The sequence below is a fragment of the Spermophilus citellus genome (genome assembly GCF_964194105.1).
Source record: "Spermophilus citellus genome assembly, chromosome: 4".
Classification (NCBI taxonomy): Eukaryota; Metazoa; Chordata; class Mammalia; order Rodentia; family Sciuridae; genus Spermophilus; species Spermophilus citellus.
In genome coordinates, this window is record NC_138185.1 from 224,946,742 (window position 1) to 224,962,485 (window position 15,744).

The window sequence follows — 15,744 nt, forward strand, 5'->3', positions numbered from 1 at the left end:
GAGAAAGATTGGAAAATGATGTATGAATGAAATGATAATATCAAGAAACAGAAAACCAAAAAAATTCTAGAGCTGAAAAGAACAATGACTGAAATTAAAAAGTTGACTTAAGAGCCTTTCAAAGGCAGATTTGAGCAAGCAGAAGAAGGAATTCATGAACTTCAAGCAGAATGATTTTGAAATGATCAAGTCTAAGGAACAAAAAGAAAAATGTTTAAAGAAAAGTGGACAGAGCTTAGCCAGGCACCATGACGCATGCCTGTAATCCCAGCAGCTCGGGAGGCTGAGGCAGGAGGATCACAGGTCAAAGCCTGTCTTAGCAATTTAGGGAGATACTGTCTCAAAAAACAGGGCTAGGGATGTAGGTTAGAGGTAGAACACCCCTGGGCTCAATCCCCAGTACCACAAGACAAAAGAAAAGAAGAACAGTAATGCAGGAAAGGAGGCAAAAAGTTAGAATGCACTAAACAAAACAAATAACAAAATGACAGAAATAAATCCTTTCTTTTTTTATTTTTTTATTTTTTTTTATTGGTTGTTCACAACATTAAAAGCTCTTGACATATCATATTTCATACATTAGATTGAAGTGGGTTATGAACCCCCAATTTTACCCCAAATGCAGATTGCAGAATCACCTCGGTTACACATCCACAATTTTACATAATGCCCTATTAGTAATTGTTGTATTCTGCTACCTTTCCTATCCCCTACTATCCCGCCTCCCCTCCCCTCCCATCTTCTCTCTCTACCCCATCTGCTGTAATTCATTTCTCTCCTTGTTTATTTTCCCATTCCCCTCACAACCTCTTATATGTAATTTTGTATAGCAATGAGGGTCTCCCTTCATTTCCATGCAATTTCCCTTTTCTCTCCCTTTCCCTCCCATCTCATGTCTCTGTTTAATGTTACTCTTTTCTTCCTACTCTTCCTCCCTGCTCTGTTCATAGTTGCTCTCATTATATCAAAGAAGACATTTGGTATTTGTTTTTTAGGGATTGGCTAGCTTCACTAAGCATAATCTGCTCTAGTGCCATCCATTTCCCTGCAAATTCTATGATTTTGTCATTTTTTATTGCTGCATAGTACTCCATTGTGTATAGATGCCACATTTTTTTTATCCATTCATCTATTGAAGGGCATCTAGCTTGGTTCCACAGTCTAGCTATTGTGAATTGTGCTGCTATGAACATCGATGTGGCAGTATCCCTGTAGCATGCTCTTTTAAGGTCTTCAGGGAATAGTCCGAGAAGGGCAATAGCAGGGTCAAATGGTGGTTCCATTCCCAGCTTTCCCAGGAATCTCCAAACTGCTTTCCAAATTGGCCGCACCAATTTGCAGTCCCACCAGCAATGTACAAGTGTACCCTTTTCTCCACATCCTCGCCAGCACTTCTTGTTGTTTGACTTCATAGTGGCTGCCAATCTTACTGGAGTGAGATGGTATCTTAGGGTGGTTTTGATTTGCATTTCTCTGACTGCTAGAGATGGTGAGCATTTTTTCATGTACTTGTTGATTGATTGTATGTCCTCCTCTGAGAAGTGTCTGTTCAGGTCCTTGGCCCATTTGTTGATTGGGTTATTTGTTATCTTATTGTCTAATTTTTTGAGTTCTTTGTATACTCTGGATATTAGGGCTCTATCTGAGGTGTGAGGAGTAAAAATTTGTTCCCAGGATGTAGGCTCCCTATTTACCTCTCTTATTGTTTCTCTTGCTGAGAAAAAACTTTTAAGTTTAATTAAGTCCCATTTGTTGATTCTTCTTGTTAACTCTTGTGCTATGGGTGTCCTATTAAGGAATTTGGAGCCCGACCCCACAATCTGTAGATCGGAGCCAACTTTTTCTTCTATCAGACGCAGAGTCTCTGGTTTGATATCAAGCTCCTTGATCCATTTTGAGTTAACTTTTGTGCATGGCGAGAGAAAGGGATTCAGTTTCATTTTGTTGCATATGGATTTCCAGTTTTCCCAACACCATTTGTTGAAGATGCTATCCTTCCTCCATTGCATGCTTTTAGCCCCTTTATCAAATATAAGATAGTTGTAACTTTGTGGATTAGTCTCTGTGTCCTCTATTCTATACCATTGGTCCACCCGCCTGTTTTTGGTACCAGTACCATGCTGTTTTTGTCACTATTGCTCTGTAATATAGTTTGAAATCTGGTATCGCTATACCGCCTGATTCACACTTCCTGCTTAGAATTGCTTTTGCTATTCTGGGTCTTTTATTTTTCCGTATGAATTTCATGATTGCTTTATCTATTTCTATAAGAAATGCCGTTGGGATTTTGATTGGCATTGCATTAAACCTATAGAGAACTTTTGGTAATATCGCCATTTTGATGATGTTAGTTCTGCCTATCCATGAACAAGGTATATTTTTCCATCTTCTAAGATCTTCTTCTACTTCTCTCTTTAGGGTTCTGTAGTTTTCATTGTATAAATCTTTCACCTCTTTTGTTAGGTTGATTCCCAAGTATTTTATTTTTTTTGAGGATATTGTGAATGGAGTGTTTTTCCTCATTTCCATTTCAGATGTACAGAAATGCCTTTGATTTATGCGTGTTGATTTTATATCCTGCCACTTTGCTGAATTCATTTATTAGTTCTAGTAGTTTCTTTGTAGACCCTTTTGGGTCTTCTAGGTATAGAATCATGTCATCTGCAAATAGTGATAATTTAAGTTCTTCTTTTCCAATTTTTATGCCTTTAATTTCTTTCGTCTGTCTAATTGCTCTGGCCAGTGTTTCGAGAACTATATTGAATAGAAGTGGAGATAGAGGGCATCCCTGTCTTGTTCCGGAGAAATAAATCCTTTCTAACCAGTAATTATTTAAATGTAAGTTCAAAAGATATTATCAAATTGATTAAATTCAAAAGACAGATATTATCAGAATGTATCTTTTTTAATGATTAAATTATTTGCTGTGTACAAAAGACTTGCTTTAGATTCAAAGACACAAATAGGTTGCAGATGAAAGAATGGAGAAAGATATCACAGGGTTTGAGAGGTGACTTAGAGGCCCTGAGTTCAACCCCCAGCACCACAAAAAGATTCCCCACAAAAAATAGTTAGAACTAATAATTCAAGATAGAAGTAAGCTCAGCACACAAAATTAAATCATATTTTTAAACACTCATTCTGAGAAGGAAATTTTTAAAAAGTTTCACTTAAGATAGCATTTTCTTTTTAAGAAAAAGATATGTAGGAATTAAACAAGGAGGTGACGGTCTTATACAATTAAAAGTACAAAATATAGCCAAAATGAAGAAGATCTGAATAAACAGAAACAACCTATGTTCCTGTATTGCAAGACTTAAGGTTTCCATATTTGTCAAAGTGATCTAGAAATACAGTACAGTTGCTATAAAATATCAACATTGTTTACAGAAATAGAAAAACCTGTTCTCAAATTTACATGAATTCTTAAGGGACACCTAGTGTCCTAAATAATTGTGAAAAAGAAAAACAAAGCTAGGGCTGGGGTTGTGGTTCAGTGGTAGAGCACTTGCCAAGCATGCGAGAGGCACTGGATCCCTGGCACTACATAAAAAAATAAAAAAGGTGTTGTGTACATCTGCAACTAAAAAGAAAGAAAGAACTAAGCTAGAGATCTCATACTGAATTAAAGACAGTATGGTATTGGCAGGAGAATCATAAGTTCGAGGCCAGCCTCAGCAACCTAGCAAAGCCCTAAGCCCTAAGCAACTTAGTGAGACCCTGTCTCAAAATGAAAAATGTAAAAAAGGGCTGGGGGTGTGGCTCAATGATAGAGCACCCCTGGGTTCAATCCCGTGACCCCCCCAAAATGATAGACATATAGACCAATGAAATGAATAGATGGACCTGAAATAAACTCTCACTTATGGCCAATAATTTTTGATAAGGCTAGCATATAGCTCTGTTTTCCACTGGGTGATAGCCACCTGGAATTCCTGAATCATATGTAATTTTACCCCTAATGTTTTGAGGAGCCACCATGGTGTTTTCTAAAGCAGCTGCACCATTTTGTGTCCCACTAACAATGCATAAAGGTTCCAGTTTCTCACATCCTGGCCAACCCTGTTATTTCCTGCTTGGCTTTTTTCTGTTTTGGTTTTTGGTAGTAGATACCCTAATGGGGGTGAGGTGGTATCTATCCCACTATTTCCCTAATGCTAAGTGATGTTGAACATCTTTTCATGTGCTTATTGTCTATGTGCTTATCTTTTCTGGAGAAATGTCATATCCACTGCCCATTTTTTAACTGAGTCATTTCTTCTTATTGAGTTTGAGGAATTTCCTATGAATTCTGGATATAAATAATCCCTTGCCACACATTGTGACTCACAAAAATTACCTCCTAATTTGTAAATTACCTTTTACTTAGACAATGGCTGTGAGGAGCGGGAGGTAGAGGGAATGGATTCGTGTTGAATGGGCTTCCATTGTACAAAGTGAAAGGAATGTGGGAGCTGGAAGCCGGTGGTAGTTGCACAGCGTCATGGATGTGTTGTACAGTGAAACATACACTTACAGACGGTGGTTACGGTGATTTTAGTTTCTGTGTATTTTAACATAATTTTAAAAAATCAGGAACAGGAATTTAGAAAGGAAAAGGTTTTTAACAGATTTAATTGTCTAACTTGCAATCATTTCTAGTCAGGAATCCCTGGAATGAAGGTTTTTGTACCTTTGGTTATAGTCTTCCTCCTTTTGCATCTTAAAGCCTGTCTGCTCACGGATTCTGTTGTGTGTATCTCCTTGTCTAGGGGAAGACAGAATCCATCACTGTCGTGAAGTTGCTGAGCTGCTTTGATGACCTTGTGGCAGCAGGCACAGCCTCTGGGAGAGTTGCGGTTTTTCAACTTGTGTCTTCATTGCCAGGGAGAAATAAACAGGTAGGTGCTCATAATTTTAGCATTTCTTCATTTGGTGGCAAATTCCTCATGGATTTTAAAAATTAGAAACCTTCATCTACCTAGAAAAATTTATTCTCAGAAAAGCATAACTTTGTGCTGTTTGTAGATTACATTTTTGTCCTGCTTGGACACTTGGCACAAAGTATGTACGTGTGGGTACTTCCATTTTTGCTTGATTCTCCTGGAGTGTTCTCTGTGGGTTTTGAAGGTGGACAGATGGAACCTTATGCAGGTTATGAGTGGCAAAGCAGGCTGGGAAAACCAGCTCCCACATAAATAGCAGTGCTGTCCGCGTAACCCAGTCACAACATTTATTCTTTTCTTTTCCTGGTGTGTATTTTTATTGTTTATTCATAGCTTCGGAGGTTTGATGTCACTGGTATTCACAAAAATAGCATTACTGCTCTGGCTTGGAGCCCCAATGGAATGAAATTGTTCTCTGGAGATGACAAAGGGAAAATTGTCTATTCTTCTCTGGATCTAGACCAGGTAAATCAATGTTCTTGGCTCATGCCTTCTAATACTTGGAATGATTATAGTTGTATTTTACTGGTCAGCTTATATTCTTGATCATAGTCCCTTTATAATCTCAATTGTTATTTATCACATTTTCTTTCATGGATTTTACCAGTGAGCTCCTACTTCTGTGACTAAAGAGTTGGCCTACTGCAGCAGTCACTCTGTTTTATTTTTAAGTGACACATAAATAATATACATATTTGTGGGACACCACGTGCTGTTTGGATACGTTGAAGTGCTCAGATGGGTAAACACGCCTAGTCCTCCAACACTTGTCACTACTCTGGTGAAACATTTGCTTTTTCATTCTGCTCTTTGTTCTGACCACTTAGAAAAGAAACTGTTGTCATTCCCTGTTCCTTGAAAGCAGAAGTGACAGGAAGTATTGTCCAGTCATAACTGTGAACAAGGTTAGCGTCTCCTTGGATAGAGAGCTTACCTGGAGCAGGACCTGGCCTGTGAGATGACCTCATGTGGGAGGAAATGCTCAGGAAGGGAAAGAGTTGGAACAGCAGGTGCTCTGCCCCACCTCACTTTTGTCACAAGGGTGTTTGGAGTTGTTGTGTTCTCATCCTGTAGAACCAGTAACCAGCCTAGGGGCACAAGCTCAGGCCCAGTGTCTCTTCCAACCCAGGATCTTCTCCAAAGGCCAGTGGCCTGTGTTTTATTTGTTTTGTCCTGGGTCTGACAACTAGACTGAACTACTTGGTGTTACTGTCCTTTCTTTTTCTCATTTGTAGCCTTCATTCCCAGTGCTGAATTTCTAAGAAGTTACCAGTTACCAGCTGAGTAGCTTTCAGGCTCTCCGATCCAGGACGGACCTATTACAAATACTCCATAGAGTTCTTAAGCTCTCTGGTCTCAGAACCTCTATGCTCTTAGAATGTCTATCCAAAGAGCTTTCATTTATGTCAAGCATACCACATTAGAAATTGAAACTGAGGAATTGGAAAGCATTTATTAACTATATTTTGAAATAATAAACCTTACATTATAATAGTTTAACAAAAACATTTTTGTGAATGTAATTTCAAAACTAATGAGGAAAGTAGCATTGCTCTCTATTTTTACAAATTTCTTTAATGTCTGGCTTTTTAATAATAAGGCAGTTGAGTCTTTATTCAATCTGCTGCCATTGAGTCAAGAGTATATAAAGAAAATTCAACCTCAAACAGACATGTAGTTGGAAATGGAAGGAGTATTTTGATAGCCTTTTCAGATAATTGTGGATATTCTTCTTTAATAATATCCACAAATTGACAAACAGTAGTTCTTTAAAGGTTACAATTACACATGACACATGAGAGTTTCTTTAAAGAGTAGTTACAAAATGGAATCAGAAACCAGAGGGATAAGGGGATAGGGTTGTGGCTCAGTGGTGGAGTGCTTGCCTGGCATGTGTGAGGAACTGAGTTCAATCTTCGGCACTATATAAAAATGAATAAATAAAATAAAGGTGTATATTTAAAAGAAAAGCTGTATCTGTTAAAAAAAGAAAGAAAGAAAGAAACCACAGAGATGATTTTTTACATTCTATTTTATTAAAATCTAGAAGTCTATCTTGCACTTCATGGAATCTTTTACCTGTGCATGGTTTTGTAGCATCATGTGTTGGTCACTTCAGAAATAGTGATTCACAGGATAATGTGCATCCTCCAGATGCTGACTCATTTTATTATGCAGTATCAAAAAAGCACCCACCTTTGTTAATATTATAATCAATCTGATCGTAAAAGTCTTTAGCCATCAAGACTTGTCTAGTTCACAGACACAGGAGCAGATTTTCAAGATTCTCATCTGCATTTGAAAGTAGTAAATACTATCACTTGTCCTCTTTGAAGTGACAGGCTTGCTTTTTTTTTTTTCTTAAGAAAATGTCTTCCTGATGTGGGGCTGTAGCTCAATGTAGAGCACTTGCCTAGCATGTGAGAAGCACTGGGTTCAATCCTCGGCACCACATAAAAATAAATAAATAAACAAAGGTGTTGTGTCCGTCTACAACTAAAAATATTTTTTTAAAAAAGGAAAATGTCTTTCAAATACCCAAATTTGAATAATTATAGTATTTGAAGTAGAAAGGTGTTCTGTGAAAAAGGCATTTGGTTCACCTCCCAACTCCAGCCATGGCATAGGTACTGTCCTTCAAAGGAACCTTGTACTTCCATATGCACAAGCACTGCACGTGTACACCCCATTCTCACATCCAGTACAAAGGTGCCTGCTCTTAAGGGTAAAGACAGTGAGATGAGCACTTTTCTGCATCAGAAAGGTTGATCTTCAGTGAACTGGGTGTTTTGACGAGAGTGCACAGTGCTGAAGGGTATAGTAACTGCTGATAGTGATTGGTGCCACTGCCTTGGTCTGAGCTGAGGTTCCAGGTGGCTCTCCCCACTGTGGCTCCTGCACCATCAGTGGAAAGGGCAATAGCATCTTAGTATTGCTATGAAAGTGCGGTTGGCCTGGCGGACCCTTGAGGGGTCCCCTTTGAGAACTGTTGCTCTGTGGAAATGTGTATTGTTCTGAGTGCTGAGGGTCCTTTCCTGACACTACCACTATAGATTCTTCCACTACCTGTGCCTGTGGGCAGATTGGTGAAGAGCTGAGAGAAGGCCACCATGCCTCACCACTCACTAAATGAAAAAATTGACCATAAGCATGCTGAAACATTTTTTTTTAAAGAGAGAGTGAGAGAGGAGAGAGAGAGAGAGAATTTTTTTTTTAAATCTTTTTTTTTTTTTAAAGAGAGAGTGAAAGAGGAGAGAGAGAGAGAGAGAGAGAGAGAGATTTTAATATTTTTTATTTTTTAGTTCTCGGCGGACACAACATCTTTGTTGGTATGTGGTGCTGAGGATCGAACCCGGGCCGCACGCATGCCAGGCGAGCGCGCTACCGCTTGAGCCACATCCCCAGCCCGAGAGAATTTTTTTTAATATTTATTTTTTAGTTCTCGGCGGACACAACATCTTTGTTGGTATGTGGTGCTGAGGATCGAACCTGGGCCGCACACATGCCAGACGAGCACGCTACCGCTTGAGCCACATCCCCAGCCCATGCTGAAACATTTTTAAGATACAAGTATTTCATGAGATTTGCCAAAAACAAAAGACATGAGAGGATGTGTGGTTTTATACAATATAGTCTACTCAGTTCCATTACAAGCTAAATTAAAAACTGAAAATAAATCTACATTCTAACTAATTCTTTTATGGAAAAGAATCTGCCTTCAGAGTCCTTAGTGTTTGGGGAGAATTGAAATTTCTCCATCTTGATAGTGGTGGCGGTCAAATTGTCAAAATTGATAGCATTATATACCAAAATGACAAGTTTTACTATATGTAAATTTTACCCTTAAAACTGACCCCTGCCCCTGCTCACCCCCAGAGAGGTCTGTGATGTGCGGCAGTGTTTCTTAGGCAAATTGGAATTGCTCCTAGAGAATCAGATTACTTTTTTAATATTTATTTTTTAGTTACAGGTTGACAATATCTTTCTTTTCTTTTTTATTTTTTAATGTGGTGCTGAGGATTGAACCCGGTGCCTCACGCATGGTAGGTAGGCTCTCTACCTCTGAGTCACAACCCCAGCTCCTGAGAAGATTTAAAAAAAAAAAAAAAGTCAAGTTTTTATCTATTTATTTTTATTTTATCATTATTTTTTTGTGGTACTGGGTATTGAATCCAGGGCCTTGTGCATGTGAGGCAGGTGATCTACCAGTTGAGCTATACCAGCCCCTGGAGAAGCAGATTTTTAACACCACAAAATATAGATTGTATTAGCAATAAAATGCCTACTAGAATTCTTCCCTGTGTGGGTAGAAAGGACCATCTTATTTTAATACCATCTCATGTATTTAATGCTGTTTTAACTTCTTTCTAGCCTCCTGTTTTCCATGAGCTGTTCAGCTGGGCTTACTTTACATCGAGCTCTGTGGAGGGAGAGTACCACAGGAGCACTGATTGTTGTCACAGTAATTTTATAGAAAGTCCCATCCATTGTGCTTGTGATAGGATAAATAATACGCACAGTATGACATCTTTATGTTAGATCTTCATGGGTTCTTTTTGACTGTTTACAGAGAATATTTTAAGAGAAATTCAACCAATTTTAAGTGTTTCTTGTCCAACGTGTTAGCACTGATTGTTTTCTCATTAGGAAGGACTCTTCCAAATTTCACGGCAGTGGGTTGACACTGACTCTGAAGAGACCCGCTAGGTGTCATTGTGAGGTGTGGGTTGGCCTGAATGCCGCTGGCAGGAAGGGTGTCAGTCTTGGGAGGCCCCTGGCCAGCCTAGCACTGAGCGCAGGTTTGGCTGGACTCTGCAGGGCACCTGCAACTCCCAGCTGGTGCTGGAGGAGCCGTCCTCCATCGTGCAGCTGGACTACAGTCAGAAGGTGCTGCTCATCTCCACCTTGCAGAGAAGCCTGCTCTTCTACACTGAAGAGAAGTCTGTCAGGCAGATTGGAACACAGGCAAGGAAAAGGTGAGTCTCACGGGACACAGCTTGCTGTCAATGTGGGGCCTTGTGACAGAGTGGCTTTAAGGTCTCTTGGATTTCCTATTTGCAGATGTGGGCCAGTGGCACTTGGCTTGGGGTTCCATATGGTTCCTGGCAGCCCAAGCCTGCCAAGGACACCCTGTCTGAGTTAGAAGGGAGGAGGGACTGTTTGTGGGGAGCTACAGTGACCTTCAGGCACAGCTGCCCTGCCTCAGGGGCCAGGTCTCAGGGTGACATACAGCCCCAGGCATTCAGTCTCCTGAGTGCCTCTGTGCTCCTGCTGCTGGAGCACTCTGCAGTGACAGGCTCAGGTTGGCCCAGTAAGCAGGAGGATAGCCATGCTCCTCCGTGAAGACTGGAGCACAGAGAGGGCCTTGCTGTCCGTCCTGCTGACTGCTGTGGGGCAACAGAAGTTTAAACAGGCTTCTCCCAGCCTGGGGCCCAGGAAGACTCCTATAGGCCTACAGCATTCACAATGAGTGGGATTAGCTGAGTAGGACAGTGACTGGTCTGCTGGAGGGAGGACGGCAAGAGAAGGATGAGGCCCAAGTCTCCCATCACACTAGACAAGTGGGAAAAGATGGACAGACAAGTCTGTGAGCCACAGTTCACCTTCCCACCCAAGCCCAGAAAACAGCTCAGAGCCAGTTTGCTTGGGGGTAAAAGGGGAAAGGGGAGAAAGAACCAAGGAGCTGACCTTTTCTTACCGTGAGGAGGGAACAGGAAGCCATGACGGGGTGGGGAGCAAGGGTATTGGCACAGGCTGGTTGTTGGCCGGCTGGCGGGAGTTGGAGGAACTCTTATGTCTTCCTTTTCTCTTCCTCAGTAAAGGGGTCTGTCCGGGCAGGGAGGAAGTCGGCCAGTGAACAGGAAGAGGTTTTGAGGCTGGCCCTGTGGAGAGTGGGGAGAATGGCAGGCCTTGTGAGAGCCCCAAGACTGGTGGTGCCGTCGGCGATGTATTATCAGGGGGGCCGGGTGAGGTCAGCTGGGTGCAGCCAGCTCTGTGGTCACATTCACAGCCCTTTGCAGCAGAACAGTGAAAGCTGATCCTCTTTTCTACATTGTGGCCCTTCAGCTATTGAGACCCACTCCACCCCCGCTTCAGCTTGTTTTCTAGGCTGAATGCCATCTGAATGCCATACACTCTGCCTTTCTGTAGCAGTGGTCACCACTGGTCCTGGGTCCCTCAGAAAAGTGTGACTCTGTGGATCTGGGTTCTGCCTCTCCCTCTGCCAGGACCCTTCTCTTCTGCCTGGTGCTTGGTCCTGGCCCACCTGCTAGTGTGTTCCTGCACTGTCTCCTAGAAGGATGGTAGAGTGGAAGGAGATTTGAAAGCAGTTCACTTTCACATGGGTCACGTGCCCAGCAGACTCTCCTGAGACCTATCCCTCTGACCTGGGTAGAGACCCGGGTGCTTCTATGAACCTCTGCTGGGTGTCGTGTGGTCAGGTTTTTTGGCTGCATTGACTGAAGGTGTGCTCTGTGCCAGACTCTCATCCAGGATAGAGAAATAAGGAATATGTCCCCTTTTCAGAGGGAATGGTATTTTTTTTAACCTTAGAAAAGTGGAGACAACAGGGTAAAAGTTTCTGCCTCTTGGGTCTTTAAGGTTCGTCTTTCTGTCATATGCTGTCTTAGATGGTAGTTGTGGAGGGCATTGGGCTTGCCTGTCCCTGGAAGCAGTGCTTCGTTCAACAAGTGTGTGGGAATGGCTGCTGTGCAGGCAGCAGGCAGAAATGGGGCTGTGAGTAAAACGTGGGGACCAGCCTCTGCCCTCAAACGGGCTGGCAGAGGGAGTTGGTCAGTGAGACAAGGATAGGGCCACAGTAAATGCCATGAGGGATGCAGGCAGGTGGAGACTAAGAGCCTCACCTGGGTGAGAGGATGCTTCTTATGGAGGGAGGTGGGGGGAGTATGATGTTACCTATATGCTATTACTACCTGCTTTTTTGTTTTCACTTAACCTTATGTTTCTAAGGTTTATCCTTGATTGAAACTATAGAGCTTATTTACTTTCACTGATATATAGCACTCCGTAACTCAGTCACTCTCTTGTTAAAGAGCACCAGGTAATGGGTGCTCAAATTTTTACATTCTTTTTTAGTGCCAGGGATTTATACCCTGTTGATGGACCTTTGTTTTGCTCATTTATTTATATGCGGTGCTGAGAATCGAACTCAGTACCTTACCCATGCTAGGCAAGTGCTCTACTACTGAGCCACAACCCTAGGCCCAATCATTTTATTTTTTAATACAGTGAAAGATAATACTATGTTATACAGTATGTAGGGATATGTGGATGTGATTAAACAAGGGAACCATACACACAAAATATAGTCAGTGGTCACAGCTGGGGCAGATGGGCAGGAAATGTTGGGGGCAGAGTACATCCGTGGTGTGGCCAGTGACTAATTTCCTAAGTTGGATTCCTGAGTGAGCATTTCCATTAGGCTTCATAAATTTTATTATACGTAATCTTTTGTGAGTGTCAGATATTTCATAATTTTAAAAATGGGGGGAGCAAAAAAAAAAAAAAGCCCAGGGATTCAAAAGGAACTTGTGTCCCTCTGATGGGTTTAGAGAAACTCTGAAAGGGCAACAGCATAGATGGGTTGTTGTACTCCTGGATATAAAATTTGTTCATCTAGGACATTGGCATGAACTCAGACATTGGCCACACCCGTAATCCCAATGACTCGGGAGGCTAAAGCAGGAGTGTCTCAAGTTTGAGGCCAGCCTCAGCAACTTAGACCTTGTCTCAAAATAAAAATAGTAGGGTCTGAGGATGTTGTTCAGGGTTAAAACAACCTGGTTCAATCCCCAGTAGGCATCCCCCCAAAAATAAAAGACTTAACAGGACATTGGTGTAATCATAGTAATCATGTTAACAGGAATAGAATTTCAGAACAGGCAGAACAAGGAGCAGTCTTGGGTTTGTTGCCTTCTGCCTTGGTTTCCTCTTTTAAGTCAGAAGTTATAATATTTGCCTCATGGAGTTGTTGTGAGGATTAAATGGGAGTTTGGAGATAAAATGCCAGGCACAGGGGCTGGACCATAGTGGATATTCATTGATAGTTCAAAGAAACCAGGCTATGTGCTCAAGGGAAAGCATCAATTATTTGAGTTTAACCAATAAATTCTTGTATTTAGTATCAGGGGTTGACATATCTTTATCGCTTTAAATCAGTCCATGCCTGGTCTTTTCTTTCTTTTTTTCCTTCTGATTTTAGTACTGGGAAATTTGGTGCTTGTTTTATACCAGGATTGTGTAAGCAGAGTGATCTAACTCTGTATGCCTCTCGGCCTGGTCTCCGGCTGTGGAAGGCTGATGTCCATGGGACTGTTCAAGCCACGTTCATCTTAAAGGACGTCTTTGCTGGGGGAGTTGCACCTTTCGAGCTATACCCACGCCTGGAATCCTCCGACAGGGGAAGTTACAGCTTCCCTGAGAAACACCTGGGGCTTGTTTCCTGTTTCTTCAGAGAAGGCTGGGTGTTGAGTTGGAATGAGTACAGCATCTACCTTCTGGACACTGTCAACCAGGTATGTGATGGGACCTACGCAAGTTTGGTGTCAAAAGAGCAAAGAGGATGTTTATCCATGCAGTGTCCTTCCTCGGGCTCAGAGAGTGACGAAGCAGCACTGTTTTTGTTTTTTTGGTTTATATATATATATATATATATTTTTTTTTTTTTAAAGAGAGAGGGAGAGAGAATTTTAATATTTATTTTTTAGTTTTTGGCGGACACAACATCTTTGTTGGTATGTGGTGCTGAGGATCGAACCCGGGCCGCACGCATGCCAGGCGAGCGCGCTACCACTTGAGCCACATCCCCAGCCCCAAAAGAAGCAGCACTGTTGATTCTCATGTTTCATTTTTTCTTTTGGGCCAGTCAAGGAAATTAAATAAAGGATTGGTAATTTTTGTAGATCTTAAAAGACAGTTTGCTTTGATGTTCATAGTTCTATGCCCTGCCAAGAAATTGTGGTTTTTATTTTTATTTAAAAACAAAATTGCCAGGCGCGGTGGCGCATGCCTGTAATCCCAGCTGCTTGGGAGGCTGACATAGGAGAATCACAAGTTCAAAGCCAACCTCAGCAACTTCAAGGTGCTAAGCAACTCGGTGAGACCCTGCTCTAAATAAAATACAAAATAGGACTAGGGATGTGGCTCTCGAGTACTCCTGAGTTCAATCCCCAGTACCAAAAAAAAAAAAAAAAAATTAGCAAGGCGCAGTGGCACACACCTGTAATCCCAGCAGTTTGGGAGGTTGAGGCAGGATCACAAGTTCAAAGCCAGCCTCAGCAATTTAGTGAGGCCTAAGCAACTCAGTGAGACCCTGTCTCTAAATAAAATGTAAAAAAAGGCCTGGGGATATGGCTCAGTGGTTAAGCAGCCCTGAGTTCAATCCCCAGTTAAAAAAAAAAAAACTAAAAAGAAAAAAACTAAAAAGAAAATTAAACTTTTTCTTTGTAATCTATTTGGGTCATGTATCTTCTTCTCCTCCTCTGCTGCAGCTAAACTCAAGGCACCTTGCACATGCTTCACCACAGGTCATGCTTTCCTCCTGGGTCATAGTGAGCACACTCAGAATAACCATCCCCAGGGCTCTCCAGTGTTACTCAGCTCCAGATTGCTCTCCACCCTGTTCTTCTACACAGAGTGAGCTAAATCATTTTGCCAGTTTTTCCACTTTTTTTTAAATTTAATGACATATCTTGGGCAATTTTCTAGCATCATTATTAAATCATAGCAGGAAACAATTTCTGTTTAAATCAGAATGATAAAAGGTCACTATTAGAGAAAGATTTAAACAAAGCTGTTTAGTTTCCATTTCTTCCTGTCCTAAACACAGGCAAGACTCTTGCCTGGCCTTACTCCCCAGTGAAGGGTGTTCTTATTTGGTGTACATCAGCCAAATTATATTCATCTGCTCCCCTTTGGAGTCTCCTTAATTACTATTACCACCCATGCCTGGAAATAGTGGTTTGGTAGAAAGAAAAGGGACCCAAGAGAAGATTCTGGCCTGTTTCTCCCTATAACCTAGAGTCTCCCATCTGTCTAACCATGGCTTTCTTATCTGTAAATGGGGCATACAGGGTATTGGATAGAGGGGTCACCTTCCAGCCTTGAATTTCTTTCTTTCTTTTATGAGAGATATTTCAGGACTTCTTTTTTATTCTTTCCCTAGTTTTAGAGAACTTAACTTTTCTTCTTCCCATTCCTTTTGAACCTGATAATTAGTGGCATTAAGATACTTTGTAATTGTCCGTCTGTCCTTCTCATTTCAGCTCTTACCCATTGCTTTACTCAACACACATAATTAACTTCATTTCATAGGCAAGGACATGTTGATGGATGCCAGTGAATAGATGTGCCTGCTGTCACCTGAATCTGCACCTCCCCAGAGCAACTTAATTGTCAGCTTTCAGAAACTAATGTCCTGTTTCTAGCTGTTTGTTAGGACTACCTGAAAATTAGCAAGCAGAGAATTGAGACTTTCTTCATCTTCTGCTGTGAACTGGCTTCTTGTTTACACTATTTGCTGAAAAGCACAAACTGTCTCTAAAGCAGTGTGGAATTGGGATGTCCTATGTGTCTGTTTTTAGCTGGGGACATCCTTCCTCCCCTCTTATATTCATTTAGAAGTCATGAATTTCAGGCACACTGGTCTTTCCCACAGCAGGGGGAGCTAGATGTGCTAACACATACTTCAGCCCAGGAGAGATGTACCACATGGAGGTTTATAGGAAACAAGCCTCCAGGGAGTCCTGAGCATTGCCCAAGAATGTGAGCTGGTCAGGGAACAGTTCGTGAGGAGATGGCA

The 15,744-nt window shown here is 41.6% G+C and overlaps 1 protein-coding gene across 6 annotated transcripts in view; it reads left to right on the top strand.

The window, feature by feature from the left end:
- Nucleotides 1-15,744, top strand: part of TECPR2 (tectonin beta-propeller repeat containing 2) — an 83,283-nt gene that overhangs the window by 15,351 nt on the left and 52,188 nt on the right. For 5 of the 6 annotated variants that reach the window (XM_081293341.1, XM_081293345.1, XM_081293343.1 and 2 more), the window contains exons 3-6: nucleotides 4,752-4,880; nucleotides 5,259-5,390; nucleotides 9,744-9,901; nucleotides 13,147-13,459. In XM_081293341.1, the coding sequence (XP_081149467.1) occupies nucleotides 4,752-4,880; nucleotides 5,259-5,390; nucleotides 9,744-9,901; nucleotides 13,147-13,459 (732 nt within the window). The remainder of the gene's footprint in view (nucleotides 1-4,751; nucleotides 4,881-5,258; nucleotides 5,391-9,743; nucleotides 9,902-13,146; nucleotides 13,460-15,744) is intronic. The other variant, XM_081293344.1, reaches the window with a different exon arrangement.